The sequence below is a fragment of the Poecilia formosa genome, unplaced genomic scaffold, assembly GCF_000485575.1.
Source record: "Poecilia formosa unplaced genomic scaffold, Poecilia_formosa-5.1.2 Scaffold487, whole genome shotgun sequence".
NCBI classification, from domain to species: domain Eukaryota; kingdom Metazoa; phylum Chordata; class Actinopteri; order Cyprinodontiformes; family Poeciliidae; genus Poecilia; species Poecilia formosa.
Window position 1 is genome coordinate 158,747 of NW_006800426.1, and position 13,899 is coordinate 172,645.

Below are 13,899 nucleotides of genomic sequence, written 5' to 3' on the forward strand. Positions count from 1 at the left end.
CTTTATTTGTAAAAAGCTCAGTTGAGACTTCTTAGACAACTTAATATTAAATAACAGGAATTGTTGGAGCAGTAACTATTTTGATGGAATCACTTTAAAGAAATAGCACAGTTTTGTTTTTGTTTTTTTTAACTTTCATTTTCTTCTGCTGTCATTTCTGTCATTTTCTCCTTAGTGTTCAGTTGTTTTCTATAAAAGACAAGTCGCTACAACTCCAGCGCGCAGCAGCCTCTTACAACAACTACTTTAAGGCAGGAAGCAAATATGGCTGCAGTGACAGCCATTCCAAAAATGGTCTTTTCAAGCCGGAGCGGGACACCAACTCTCTCCTCTCCCCGCGCGGCCAAGCAGCAGCAGCAGCTCGGATCTGTTGTGGCGCTACTCTAACGGCGCCTTACTGAGGTTGAAGTGTTTAGCATTGTTGTGGCTTGTGTGTCATCCATCTGTTCACCGCGCCACATTGCCAGCTTGTGAGTAGCGAGGGAGCTGCCAGCGCAGATGGCACGGAGCAGCGGAGCAAGCTGATTGCGGCGTAAACGTGCATCTGATTTCCTCCCGCGTTTTTTTTTTTTCTCTCCCCTCCACGGTTGCATGTGAGGGATCTGTCACTAATTAAAGCGAGTTTATTTTTGGACCCGTGGAAACCAGAACTCTTCATACTGGATGTTATTGCCTCGCATCTGGAAATATTAATATGTTCTGTTAGTTAAGAGTGCAGAGTTGAAGTTACAGTACAGGCTGTTGAATTTGAAGTGTATACAGATAGAAGCACTTACTGCCTGTTTATCCTCTTGGGATTAATCAGGCCACATCTCACACAGCTGCGGCCGTGACTGGTGCCGGGAAACACTTCACAGCGGACGATTATTCAAGCCGATCCTAATAAACAAAGATTATGATTAGAGGTGCTAGGCCTGTCGTATAAGGCAATAAATCAATTAATTGTTTGATAAATTAAAATGAGTGTGATAATTTCCATTTGCATTCTCGAGTCTGTCTTTACTAGAGACTGTGAGACAAAAGGCTTCAGTCTGGTTCATCGATCTAAACTAGAAGAGGTCATTTATCGTATCGTTTATCCTTTATCGTGATAACTTTCTTATTGTGATGGTAATTTTGATTTAGAAAAACAGCAGATAAAGGGGTTCTTCAAGAGGAAGTCAAAGCAGTTTTTATCCCTCTGGTTTCTGAGAAACTGTCCAAATGTTAAGAAAAGCGGTATCTCCCCAGAATCAATTTCTTTCAAAAAACCAGCATGTTGTTGTTCAACTCGTAATCTGAATCCTCTTTCTTCAAATGCGCCATCATCCCAAATGGTGTAGAGAATCAACATATTCAGCCACAGGGGAGTTTTGCCGGTTAAAATTAGCCTGGTTAAACCACTCTGGTCTAAGTGGGCAGGTACAATATCTCTCCAAGTTCCCTTTGAGCAGCACACTGCGTCAAGAGGTTTCTAAGCTTCACTTTGAAAATGTCGCCCTGAAGGAGTTCTTTCTAGGCCTCTTTTTTCCCAGCAATCTGCCCACAGCTGCTGTCATCAGTGAGACAAAACATCTTTCTATCAAAACCTTTTAGTTGATTCAACCGCTTCTACATGGTGGTTAGTCATAGATGGAATATTTCACACCAGCATCGTTTGTTGTCTCGTTCCAGCTATGAGAAGTACTTCCTGATGTGCTCCCTCACCCACAATGGGAAGAACCTGTTCAAGCCGGTCCATTCCAAGAGAGTGGGCACATATAAAAGCTTTTTCTACCACGTAAAATGGGACGAACTGTAAGTCCTCGCTCGTATTCTTCAGTTTTCACTGACCTACTGCGGCCCTTTTACCTTTTAATGACGCCGCCTTGTCCTTCCTAGGATCATTTTCCCCATCGCCGTAGCCGTGCTCCCTTTGGAGTCCACGCTGAGTCTGAGTCTGTTTGGGGTCCTGAACCAGAACGCCAGCGGCTCGCCAGATTCCAACAAACAGCGGAAAGCCCCAGAGTTTTTAGGCAAAGTCTCTATGCCCCTGTTTGACTTCAGACGGTGAGGAGAAGGAATGATCTCATTCGCTTTAAGGGGTTTAAATAGAGAATTTATCTTTTCACCACTGAGATTAAATTATCTTTGGGGTTTTTTATTAGCTTATGTTAACTTCTGTGTTTAACAGAGTTCTTGCACGAGACACGAGGTTCTTGTGTCTGTGGACGTCTGCTCAAGGAGCTGCTGGCGCTGCTGGTGCTACCGGCAGCCGCAAGAAGGTTCCTGCAGAAAGGATCATATTACAGGTCAGTTTGATGGGACTATCAGATACAGGCATGTGGTGGAATTATTACAGCCTGAGTGTTTTTTTTATATATTGTTAATGTTTTATATCAGTTTAAACACTTCCGAGACGCTCAAGTAACGTAGGTAAACAAAGACAATACTTTAAAAAAAAAATGTCAGTAAAATATAGTTTCTGGTAAGGAATAAATTCAGACAGATTCATATTTATTTCCATTTTAAATGGCTAGAATTATACACAGGCCTATCACAGTGATGAAACATTTGCTCTTCAAGTTTACCAGAGAAAATATAGACAAACTCCTGAACTTCTGGAAGTACGTTGTTGAACAGATTAATCTAAAGTTCTAAAGGTCTTAAATTTAGTCCATAATGGTCTTAAAAAGTCTTAAATTTGAGTTGGTGGAGCCTTTAGAGAGCCTGAGTTTGGCATAAATAAAATACAGTGACCAATTAAAAACCACCTCATACCAAATGTGATGCAAGGGGGTAGAAATGTCATCCACAGTGACGTTTATCAGAAGATGTTTGAGAGAAATGTGGACCAATTTGTAAAAATGAGAGCTGAAGCAGAATTGGACCTTGAAACATGACAATAATTCAAAACCAGTAGATCCAGCGAGGATCTTTTTGTTTTTATATTATTCAATTGGTTTCCACTGAGAGCATAAACTGATCCCAGTACTGGTCTTGTCTCTTCCATCAGGTGGACTTCCCCAAATCAGGGGTGGATGTTTTATATGTTGGACCTAAGGAGGCCCCGAGCCCCGAGCCCCACACACTGGAAGAGCTGGACCCGGACCTGAAGCGGAAGCTGGAGAAAATCTGCAGCCGAGCCTCAAATTTTGGGTAAAAGAATCTGTTTTTTTTTTTTCTATGTGAAAATGGAAAAGAACAGTTTCAGCAAATTTGTGTACCAGCGCCCTCTTCAAGAGTTTATAAGCAAAGCTGATCTGCCTGAATAACGTCACATAAAATCACTGATGATGTTATTGCGTTGGGATGTTGTGAACATGTGAGGCCTAAAGATACTATTAAAGGGGCAGTATCATTTAAAATCAAGGTTTTTCTTAGCTTTATGTCATGTTATAATGTTATTCCCTCATCTAAAACACGCCTCCAGTGTTGCCTTGACTCTTTCATGTATGTTTGGGAAATCCTTTAACCCTTTTAGACCTGAATTTCAAACGTCTGCCTATATAAATCTTCCTTATTTTAATTGTAAGTAGTTATTTAAATGTCCTGTGAGATGATATACTTACCCATGTACCCATAACAACTGGAACTTTCAATATCCAACAAGTCATTTTCACAATTTACCGTCTATTAAACGAGTGCCCCCCGGATTAATTTCACTCTCTGCAGCTGCAGCTGTGAAATTACCGTAATAACCCGATATTGGCTGGAAAGTGCAACGTCTCCCCTTTCAGAAACCGTTGGGATTTTTCAGATAGCGCCAAGTGTGGTGGAATTACGGTACTGCAAATGTTTACATGTCGGCGGCGACAGGTTCGGTTCTAGAAGGGTTAAGCTCCTTTAATCTCCATGGTAACCACTCAGCTGCTCCTTGGAGATGCAGTTTTCAAGCTACCGCCTCACAGAGCAGCCCTCTCCCACTCAGCTCCTCCAGACTAGCCAGCAGCAATTAGCAAACAACTGGTGAAAGTGAGCATCAGATAAGCTGCTTCTCAGCTTGTGATGACTTCCTGAAGGCGCAGTTTCAAAAAGAGCAGGAGCTTTTTAAAGTGACAGCGGCCCAATTTCAAGGCGTTAAGTTACACAGATTTATTTGAAGTCATAACTGTTACCTTCAGTTGTTGGAAAAAAGCTTCATTTATCAATTATCTGCCTGTGCTACAAGATGGCCTAGAAAATACATAATACTGCCACTTTAAATTGTGTGTGGTGTTCTCTGAATGTTTTTGATTTGTTGTACAAGAAGAAGGGTTTGGTGTAGCTATAAATAACTATTCATAGTTATTGACAAAATGAGTAATTTTGATCAAGATTACCAAGTCTGGGCACCACTTGGGTATCAGAGAAATAATAGTCAAATAGTTCTCATGTTCAGTTGTTGCTTATAAATACCTGCCTGCTAAGGCTTTGGTATTAAATAAAAATAGATGGACTAATTTCAGCTCTGATGTTCTCGAGCCGAATGCTACACATGTACAGAAATAAATACAGATACTTCTCTTCCTTTTAACTATTTATTTACAAAAGTAATTTCAACTTCCAGTTAAAATTAAAAATAATTCAAAGCTTAAATATGCTTTACCATTATCTGCTTTTATGCAGTGTGATATTTTTATTTTTTTTATTTTATTTTATTTATTTTTTTATGTCATGATTTCACACTGGCTACTTCTTGTTTAAAACCTAAAATTGTAAATACTGCAACATTTTGAATCAGTTATTTGAACACGAAGTGAATTGTTTCCTCCTGCAGGTTGAAGCGCTCCGACCACCAGGTTCTGTGGGACCACCGGCTCCACTGCCGTCGGGACCACCCCAGCAGCCTGCCCAAGGTGCTGGCCAGCGCGCCCAGCTGGGACTGGGCCAGCATGGCTCACATCCACTCCCTGCTGCACCGCTGGCCCTCACTGCCCCTAGTCACTGCACTGGAGTTACTGGACTCAAAGTACGCACTGTAAAACACATTCCACACCTGCACCCTACAAGGTTTTTATTTTTGTTGAACAAGAAAGTGTTTTATGAAAATTCAGCTGCATTTCCATTAAAATGTGCAAAAATCTTTATCTAGATTCCACTAATGTTGGAAAATTGTGGCATTTCTATTAAATAAGAAATTAAATTGAAATCACATGAATAAGTTTGTTTACATACATCATTAAAAATCGTGGCAGTGACGGATGTAGACGGTTACATGAGATTTGTTTTCCATCATCAATCAGCCGATCAGTGAAGACGTCGGTGTCAACAAGCCCCGCCTCCTTGTGAACAGCTACGTAGGCAGCGTTTTGGGGAAATTGTAGTCGGCAATTTTACAGAAAAGTTGTGGATTCAGCACTTTGGAATGACACAACTTTTTATGAACAGTGCAACCAGACGTCTGGTGGAGCCAGCGACACATTGTCTGAAAACAAACAAACTGCCACTTCCTATCGTCTTTGTTTTCGTCTTTAGTAACATCTGGCGTTTCATTGTGAGATTCCTGCGATGTGAGAAAAATGTTTTGATACGGCAGAAAAAAGCACCTCATCTTAGCACAAGAATATTTTCAGAAAAACGTGACTTTTTTCGAAATTGTCGTGTTTTCATTACACAAATTTATTTTCGGAATTTCCATTTTCGCAATTTTTTTCGGTTAATGGGAACGCTGCTCATGATTCTGCTTTCCGGGATGCAGTCCAGTTTTAATCTCTCTGGCAAACTGAAAACGTTAAATGTGTTGCATGTCCATGTAGGTTTGCAGATACTGAAGTGAGAAGTGTGGCTGTAAGCTGGATTGAGAAGAGCAGTGACGACGAACTCGCCGACTACCTGCCTCAGCTGGTTCAGGTAGAGCTCATAAAACATGCTGTACTCTACGTACGATAGAGCGACTTATGTTTTTTAACTGATTTCCTAAAGTTTTTATGCACAAATTTTAAATTAAAATGTCATATATCCTCTCCTTAAGGCAATAAAGTTTGAGTGTCACCTGAACAACGCCCTGGTCCTGTTCCTGCTATCCAGAGCCCAAGGAAACATCAACATCACCCACTACCTGTACTGGTGAGTCTGCAGAAACACCGAGTTTCACCAGGTCTTAATCAGAAAGGGGTGAAGTATTCAAAAATTGTACTAAAGTAAGAGTAGCAATACTTCAACATATTTTTACTCCGGTAAGATTAAAAAGCAGCCGTCCAAGAAATAACTCGAGTGAGGGTAAAAATGTATGTGGTGAAAAGTCTAATCCAGTACTGACAGAAACATCAGTCATTTGACGTTTAAAAATGACATCATCACGTTATGTGGAAATGTTGGTATTTTAGAAATCAAAATGAAAATAATTCATAAATAAAGAAATCACAAAACATTTTTCGAAACTAATTCTTTCAACATAAAACTTCTGAAGCTCTATCAAAAACTGCAGGCGTGTGTCTGTCTGTGGTGAATTTCTGGTTTAAACGTCTCTGCTCTTCATTCGATGAAGTTACTCACAGTGAGTAGAGGATCCAGACATTTTACTCCAGTAAGAGTAGCAATACTTCATAATAAAACTTCTCATGTAAAAGTAAAAAGTGCAGCTCAAGTAAACTGAGTAAATGTAGGTAGTTACTACCCAGCTCTGCTTTAATGAGGTTTACTTTAAAGCCTTTTTTGGGGGTTTTCTCTGAATGGTGGATTCATGTTGATCGCTGCAGGCTACTCAAAGATGCAGTGCAGGACTCCGCCTGGGGGCGGCGCTATGAGCAGGTCCTGGGTGCCTTGCTGTGTCTTTGTGGGAGCAAACTGAGGGCAGAGCTGGAAAAGCAGACTCACCTGGCCACTCTGCTGGGAACGGTGGCCGAGAGGGTCAGACAGGCCGGGGGATCCACCAGACAGGTCAGTCTGACTTTTAGTTTGTATTCGTATTTCTTTGTGTCTTTGTGTGTTAAATAGCATCAAGTTATAGGCGATTCCTTTTACTCATTGTGTTGCTGTGTGAGTTCAGGTGGCGCTGCAGGAAGGCCTGGAAAACATTCAGAACTTTTTCCAGAGAAGCAGCTGCCGACTTCCCCTGAACCCGAGTCTGGTAGCTAAGGAGCTAAACGTCAAGGTAGGTTATGAAACCACTGGCTGTTCCTCCAAAACACATTGACTATCAATGTCAGTCAGCTTAGATACTCGGCTTCACTAATTTCATCGTTGATTCACAAACATGTTCTCTTATAACACTTACTGTACACGAGTGAAGAGAGAGCAGGAAGAGGCCCTGCCCCTTTCTCAATAATTACAAAATACAATTTTTATGGAAATATACATTAAATTAACAATATTTTTAAATCAGTAGAGTATAAGACTTAATTATTTTCTCTCATAGATTGATTCATATAAATAAATATATAGAAAAGATTACATTTATTGAGCTAAACTTTTGTGCAGAGAGTTTTGTTTTATGAACATATTCATATAGTGTTGGTTAAATGGTGGATTTTTTTGTTTGTTTGTTTTTACATGTTTTCCTAAAAAATAGGAGGTGGACAAAATTTTCTGCTGGATGACCTGTAGCATAAAACTGGCATTCACTGAAATCTAAATCTCTCTTCTTCTTTGCATTGTTTTAAGACTGTGATGAAAATACTTTTATCTCTTTTCTCTAATAATGTTTAACGTGTTTATCCTGCAGAAGTCATTAGAAAACGTACTTGTGCTTGTTTGCAGGCATGTTCTTTCTTCAACTCCAACGCAGTTCCCCTTAAGCTGGCATTGGTCAACGCAGATCCATTAGGAGAGGAAATCAATGTTATGTTTAAGGTCCGTTATCCGCCTACACACACACTCACACACAAACACACCAACAATGGAACATTATTACCATGCAGTCAGCTCATGGCGCCTTGGAAGCTGTTATGTTTCAGACACAGGCTTCCAGTGGTGGGCACCGCTAGCTAAAAAGCTAGCTGCGCTAACCCTAAAGCAATAATCATAAACTGTTGTTGCGCCAACGCTAAATCGCTACAACAACACAGTATTTAGTGGAAGCTAACATGCCGTTGTCAGTTCACATTATGTCTCCTTTTGAAAAAGTGAAACAGTCGAGTAGCAATTTAATTTTGATATTACAATCTATAAATATAGTGTTTAAGTTAATATCTTGTTCTAATATCTGTCTGTGTTTAATTTTGTTCGTGTGTGTTTCATGCTTGAAATAAAGTTATTGGAGGAACCAATGTGTAAACCACTTAAATATGAGAGCATGAATATAAACGGCTAGCTACTTAACCAAAGCTTTTAACACAGATCTCCAACTTTTTTCAACTAAAAGTTTATGAAACAGCCAAGCAAATTAGCTGTGTAGAATGTTTTCACAAAAACCTTTAGGGGAAGCTAAGTGCACTAAACAGTTTCAAAGTTAGCCAAAATGCTAAACAAAAAAATTAGCTTTGATATTAGCTCGTTGGCGGGGTGGAATAGTGAAATGTGCCCACCACCACAAGTTTCAGAGTGTTTTATTGCAGTTTTGTCTGATGGCTCAACACACATTGGTCCATATTTGTGAAGTGGACAAAAAATAATTAATTTACCAACAAAACTGAAATGTTTTTTGTGCATTTATATTCAAAACCCTTTCATTCTGATAAACCCAAATAAATCCATGAAAACAAAGCGCCTTCAGAAGTCCAGTTCTGTGAAGGTAAACATAAATGAACAAACAGCTTCATGAACAACAGCAGACAAGTCAAATATAGTTTTGGAGAAATTTAAACTGGTTTAGATTTTAAACACTGCGATGTAAATGTCACCAAAGTCCTGCAGTAGTTGAAACAAACTGCTTTCCTGGCTTCTCCATTCACCTCTGCGCCCCCTGGTGGCTTAAATCAAGTCCAACAATGTTATCGTTATCAGAATGTTTTTGTTTTTGACCTCTTGTTTGCTCTGTTTATGCATCAGGTAGGAGAAGACTTGAGGCAGGACATGCTGGCTCTTCAGATGATTCGCATTATGGACCGAATCTGGCTGCAGGAGGGGCTGGACCTCCGCATCGTCAACTTCAAATGCATCTCCACCGGCCGGGATAAAGGTGATGCACGTCAGATTTCAACCAGAGCGTCAGATTTCAATCAAAGCGCTCACATTTTTAGAGAAAATCGTAAACATTGCAATCTTTGAGTTCAACACCAGCTTTTCTATCTCTCTTAATTTGTTTGCACTGTGTTATCAAAAGATATCTTGGTTTGATTTATTTATTTATTTATTTATAAGGTATGGTGGAGCTGGTGCCTTTCTCTGACACCCTCAGAAAGATTCAGGTAGAATATGGCGTTACCGGATCCTTTAAGGACAAACCTCTGGCTGAATGGCTGCGCAAGTACAACCCTGCTGAGGATGAATATGAGAAGGTACGCACAAGAAATGCTGACAATAACTTTAGTAAGATTAAAGAAACTCTTTCCTAAACTCACTGTTGAAGTGCTGCATGCATTCATTCATTCATTAATTTATGGAAAGGAATTGTCAAACATTAGAGCTGCTTCACTTTGTTAGAGTTTGAAACTAAACTAATGATTGTTTTTCTAATACATTATTCTGACAATTAATCAGATATAAAAATTGCACATTCTGCAGGGTTTTCATTTTACCACTTATTTTAGGTAATATTAGACCAGTGGTTCTTAACCTTTTTTGAGGTACTGAACCCACCAGTTTCATATGCGCAATCACTGAACCCTTCTGTAGTGATAAATAAAATATGATTCCCCTCCCCAAATTCAAGACACAGGGCTGACCCAACTAGAGTCTAGTTGGGTCAGCCCAAGATCACTAAGTCTTCTTAAAAGGTAGAGTCTCTGAGAACAGTTCTTCAAAATATAGTCAGTCTTTTCAGCAAAGTTGAGCTGACTGTCCAGGAACGACCCAAATTTGCCACAGTTTCAACAGGTTGGCCATCGAGAGAAACTGGAACCACTTTAAGGTCTTGTTTAGATCATTTAATTAGCTCTACATTCTTAAGAGAATGTAAAATTAATAATAAATAATAAAGACTTTGCGGTATTCTGATTTAGTAATGTTATTATATTAGTTGTGTTACCACCCCCACGCCACTAGAGGCAGTAGTAACCCCGAAAAGATGCGACTAAGGAGCAGATTTAGAAGTACACCGAAAGCTACAGAATTTGGTAAAAACGGTGAGTTTTGCTGAAGTAATTAAAGACACAAGTTCAAATCCATGCTGAGAGTGGAACTCCTTCAATCAGTGATCCTCCGCAGCACTGATTGGCGAAGCAATGTAACGCTCTGCAGCAAGTGATGGCAAAGCGGGGCGTCATCACGACTTTTACACAGTGTGTCTTTACCTCCGCGCCAGAGGCTCCGCCGAACCCCTGAGACCGACTCACCGAACTCCTGGGGTTCAATCGAACCCAGGTTAAGAACCACTGTTTTAGAGAGACATACAAAAAATGTAAATAAATAATTCAATTCCCTGTTTAAACAAGAAAATAAATATATTGCCTTAACATGCAATAAACATTAAATCATTTGTAGCATTTGCAGCTAAAAATAATCTGCTTCTACCATCAGCATGTGAAAAGCTCAGTCCTTTCTGCTTAATTTAACATTAATACACAGTAGGACTGATCTGATTAATTTTTTTGACCAACTGATTAATAATTGGGCAGCAAAAGGTGCTTAGTATGAGATTTATTTTTTTACAAAGGAGTTGTGGGAAGAACATATTTAAAGACAAAAAAGGTTGTTTTTTTATGCTAAATGTAAAATGTGTATATTTTAGAGCAGTTTTGACCTAATTAGTGTTGTGTTTTTCTTTTAATAATAATTGGCCTTTTTGAGTCTGTATACCCAGTTAATAATTAGTCTATTGCTAAATTAGTTGTTGATTAATCACGATTGATCCGATTAATCATTTCGGTAAACTAAGCTTTAAAGCCATAGTTTAGTTCCACTTTCTTACTTTCTCTTTGGGATGAAGTAATTTAGCCATTTTTTTGTGAAAAAGTCGTGGTTAAAACTTTTTCCTTTTTGATATTCAACTTGGTTTTGTTTTTTTTGTTTTTTGTTTTCATCTTTGCAGGCATCTGAGAACTTTATCTACTCCTGCGCCGGTTGCTGCGTTGCGACCTACGTCCTCGGCATCTGTGATCGCCACAACGACAACATCATGCTGCGTTCCACCGGTCACATGTTTCACATAGACTTTGGCAAGTTCCTGGGCCACGCCCAGATGTTTGGCAGCTTTAAAAGGTCATTATCAGATAAGTCACCGTAGATTGTTACTGTTGCCCGTCAGATAAAACGGGCTTTGGCTCGTTATCTGTGATTGAGGGATTTAGTTTTTTCTGTAAAGGGCGGAACAGGATGTTGACGACTGTCGTGGGTTTGGGTTTATTGCCGTGTTATCAGAGCGGATAAAAGGTCATGAATCAGCTGATTTCACTCAGACTGTTTGCGTTTTTGCTCCATATGGTGGTGAGGTCAAAGGTAGCCAAATGTGTCATCTGTGTTTTTCCAAGAACATCCATAAAATTTTTATGGGAATCCCAAATTATCACATAGAATATGAATTTGTTCGGTTTCAAACTAGTTTTCTAATTTTTTTTTTTTTTTTTTAAGGAAAGATGATTTTTACAAATGTAGATCACCTTTTGGTAACATTTTTATCATTCAACACACATTTAAAAACTAATAATATAGTTACTATTTTATTTCAAAGTATCATAACATCCTCTGATAATTATGCAGCTATGCACTCACAGCGGCTACATTTCTGGTTTTTAGGTTAGCAAGTTAGAAGTGTAGCAGAAGCTGCTGTTGCATGATTAATAGATGTTTCAGGCATGACCTGCTTCTTAACGGCAACATCCACACACTTAGCACTTTCACGTGTCTTTTTTCTTATGTCCTCTTTTTATGGTTTAAAAAAAAAATCCTCGTCAGCATTTATGATTTAGTGTTTAGACAAAAAAAAAAAACTTTCCACACTTTCTTTTATTTTTCAGAAATATAGCGAAAGAGAGGTACAAAGTATGGCACAGACATCAACTTAAAAAAAAGTATATTTAACACCCTGCAGCAAATCAAGTTGAAATTGTGGAAAATTCACAAACATGGAGGATGTACATATCCAACGTTTTTACAAACCTGTTAGAAATGAATAAATCTAATCAAATGCACCAGGTATCGGCTACTTCCACTTATTTTAATGCCTCCCTTCCTTCTCTCATCAGGGACCGAGCCCCATTTGTTTTGACCTCTGACATGGCGTACGTCATCAACGGAGGGGAGCGTCCCACCAGCCGCTTCCAGCTGTTCGTAGACCTGTGCTGCCAAGCCTACAACCTCATCCGCAAGAACTCCGGACTTTTCCTCCATCTGCTGTCCTTGGTGAGGCGCCGCAAAAGCAGCTATGGCTAACATACTGGGACATTTCATAGCTAAAGATATTAGCTCAGGCTAATAAAGTTGGGAAAGAACCATAATTGAACACTTAAACTTATTTAAAAATATTCACTCTGACAACGCAAGAATATACCCAGTAACGAATTGTTAAATAGTTTAAAAAATAAATAAAAAAATCCCTCTTGGTGTTAGCGCTAGAAACGCTAGGCTAACTTTAGGTTAGCACTGACTTGTCTGTGGCCAAACTCTTTCATTCTTTCAGTTTTTTTCACAAAAGTAGATGTTTTTTTCTCAAATGCAAAGGGGGCATCTATGATATATTTCAGGAGTAAATCCAAAAACTGTGGATTTAGTGAACTCTTCCATCCTCTAACAGGGGCATTGATGAACAAAATTAGCTGCTTGTGGCTATACTGTGGCTTAAATTCAAAACATATTTAAGATTTTGCCAAATGTCTTATCTAAAGTTCTGGATGTTGGGGAGTAGCAGCAAAGTTTTGTCCTTTTATTTCTTTTATTTATTTATTTATTTTTTTCATTAGTGCTTACTTCTCTTGACCTCCTTTTCAAAGTGCCTGCTGTAATTCCTTCTGCACCTGCAGGAGTCAGAGTAACACATCCAACCCAGCAGCCATTGTGTTTTTTATTTTTTATTTATATATATATATCAGTGTTTAACTTCTGTCCTGGAAATGTCCATCAGTGGAATGTGTTGTACGTTTTGTAACCCTGCGTGCCACGCGTTTGGTGTCTTCGTCTCTTTACGTGAATTGTTTCCTGCAGATGATGTCATCGGGGCTGCCGGTTCTGACGGGCTCTCAGGACCTGAAGTACGTGTTTGACGCCCTGCAGCCTCACAACACCGATGCCGAGGCCACCATCTTCTTTACGAGGTAGTCATGGTAACCTGCTCTCGGGTGCAGAGTGAACCTTGAAATAAAATAACTACTTTAAAGCATAAAATGTTCATACTTTGAAGTAGTATTATGTAGAAAGTGTCGGGTCAAAAATAATTATTTCAGTCTGCTATAATGTCACTCGCCACCAGGTGGCACAACAGAGTTAAGAGAGAGACTGATAAGCCTGTCACAACAAGTTAATCAACCATTAATCAAAACATTGCTTGATAAGTTCAAATGAGCGATGAGTTAATATTTCTTGAATTACAATTTTCATAGATAATCCATTTTATTTCTGATTTTGGTTGTGTGTGGCTCTTATTTCTGTTGTATTTATTGTTTTTCATAGTTTTATTTTGGATATTTAGAATATCTTCCAGTGTTAGGTTGGTCTTTTGAGAGGATGAACTCGCATTATTATGTCATTCTCAGTACATTAACTTGTGTTAATATATTAGTATTAATGAAAGTAAAACCTGGTGGCCCGCCAGGCTTATAACACACAGCCCCAGAGACTGAGTAGCATCGTTTCAACAGAAAACATTCAACACATATTGGTCTAAAACTAGATCTTTTGGCTGAAAACGTATTTCAGAAGTGCTAATTTTAATTATTTTAAGAGCTCTTGTTGACAGTTTTCCCCTCAGTCTTAAATCTCTTTGGTTTC

The 13,899-nt window shown here is 39.1% G+C and overlaps 1 protein-coding gene across 1 annotated transcript in view; it reads left to right on the forward strand.

Annotated features, from left to right (window-relative positions):
- The window catches only part of pik3c2a (phosphatidylinositol-4-phosphate 3-kinase, catalytic subunit type 2 alpha), a 47,378-nt gene that overhangs the window by 28,928 nt on the left and 4,551 nt on the right, over window positions 1-13,899 (forward strand). The window contains exons 12-26 of the mRNA XM_007578674.2: window positions 1,654-1,776; window positions 1,861-2,028; window positions 2,153-2,270; window positions 2,975-3,117; window positions 4,718-4,909; window positions 5,697-5,790; window positions 5,912-6,006; window positions 6,639-6,819; window positions 6,929-7,033; window positions 7,639-7,731; window positions 8,869-8,998; window positions 9,181-9,317; window positions 11,009-11,178; window positions 12,162-12,318; window positions 13,117-13,226. Coding sequence (XP_007578736.1) covers window positions 1,654-1,776; window positions 1,861-2,028; window positions 2,153-2,270; window positions 2,975-3,117; window positions 4,718-4,909; window positions 5,697-5,790; window positions 5,912-6,006; window positions 6,639-6,819; window positions 6,929-7,033; window positions 7,639-7,731; window positions 8,869-8,998; window positions 9,181-9,317; window positions 11,009-11,178; window positions 12,162-12,318; window positions 13,117-13,226 — 2,016 coding nt within the window. The remainder of the gene's footprint in view (window positions 1-1,653; window positions 1,777-1,860; window positions 2,029-2,152; window positions 2,271-2,974; window positions 3,118-4,717; window positions 4,910-5,696; window positions 5,791-5,911; window positions 6,007-6,638; window positions 6,820-6,928; window positions 7,034-7,638; window positions 7,732-8,868; window positions 8,999-9,180; window positions 9,318-11,008; window positions 11,179-12,161; window positions 12,319-13,116; window positions 13,227-13,899) is intronic.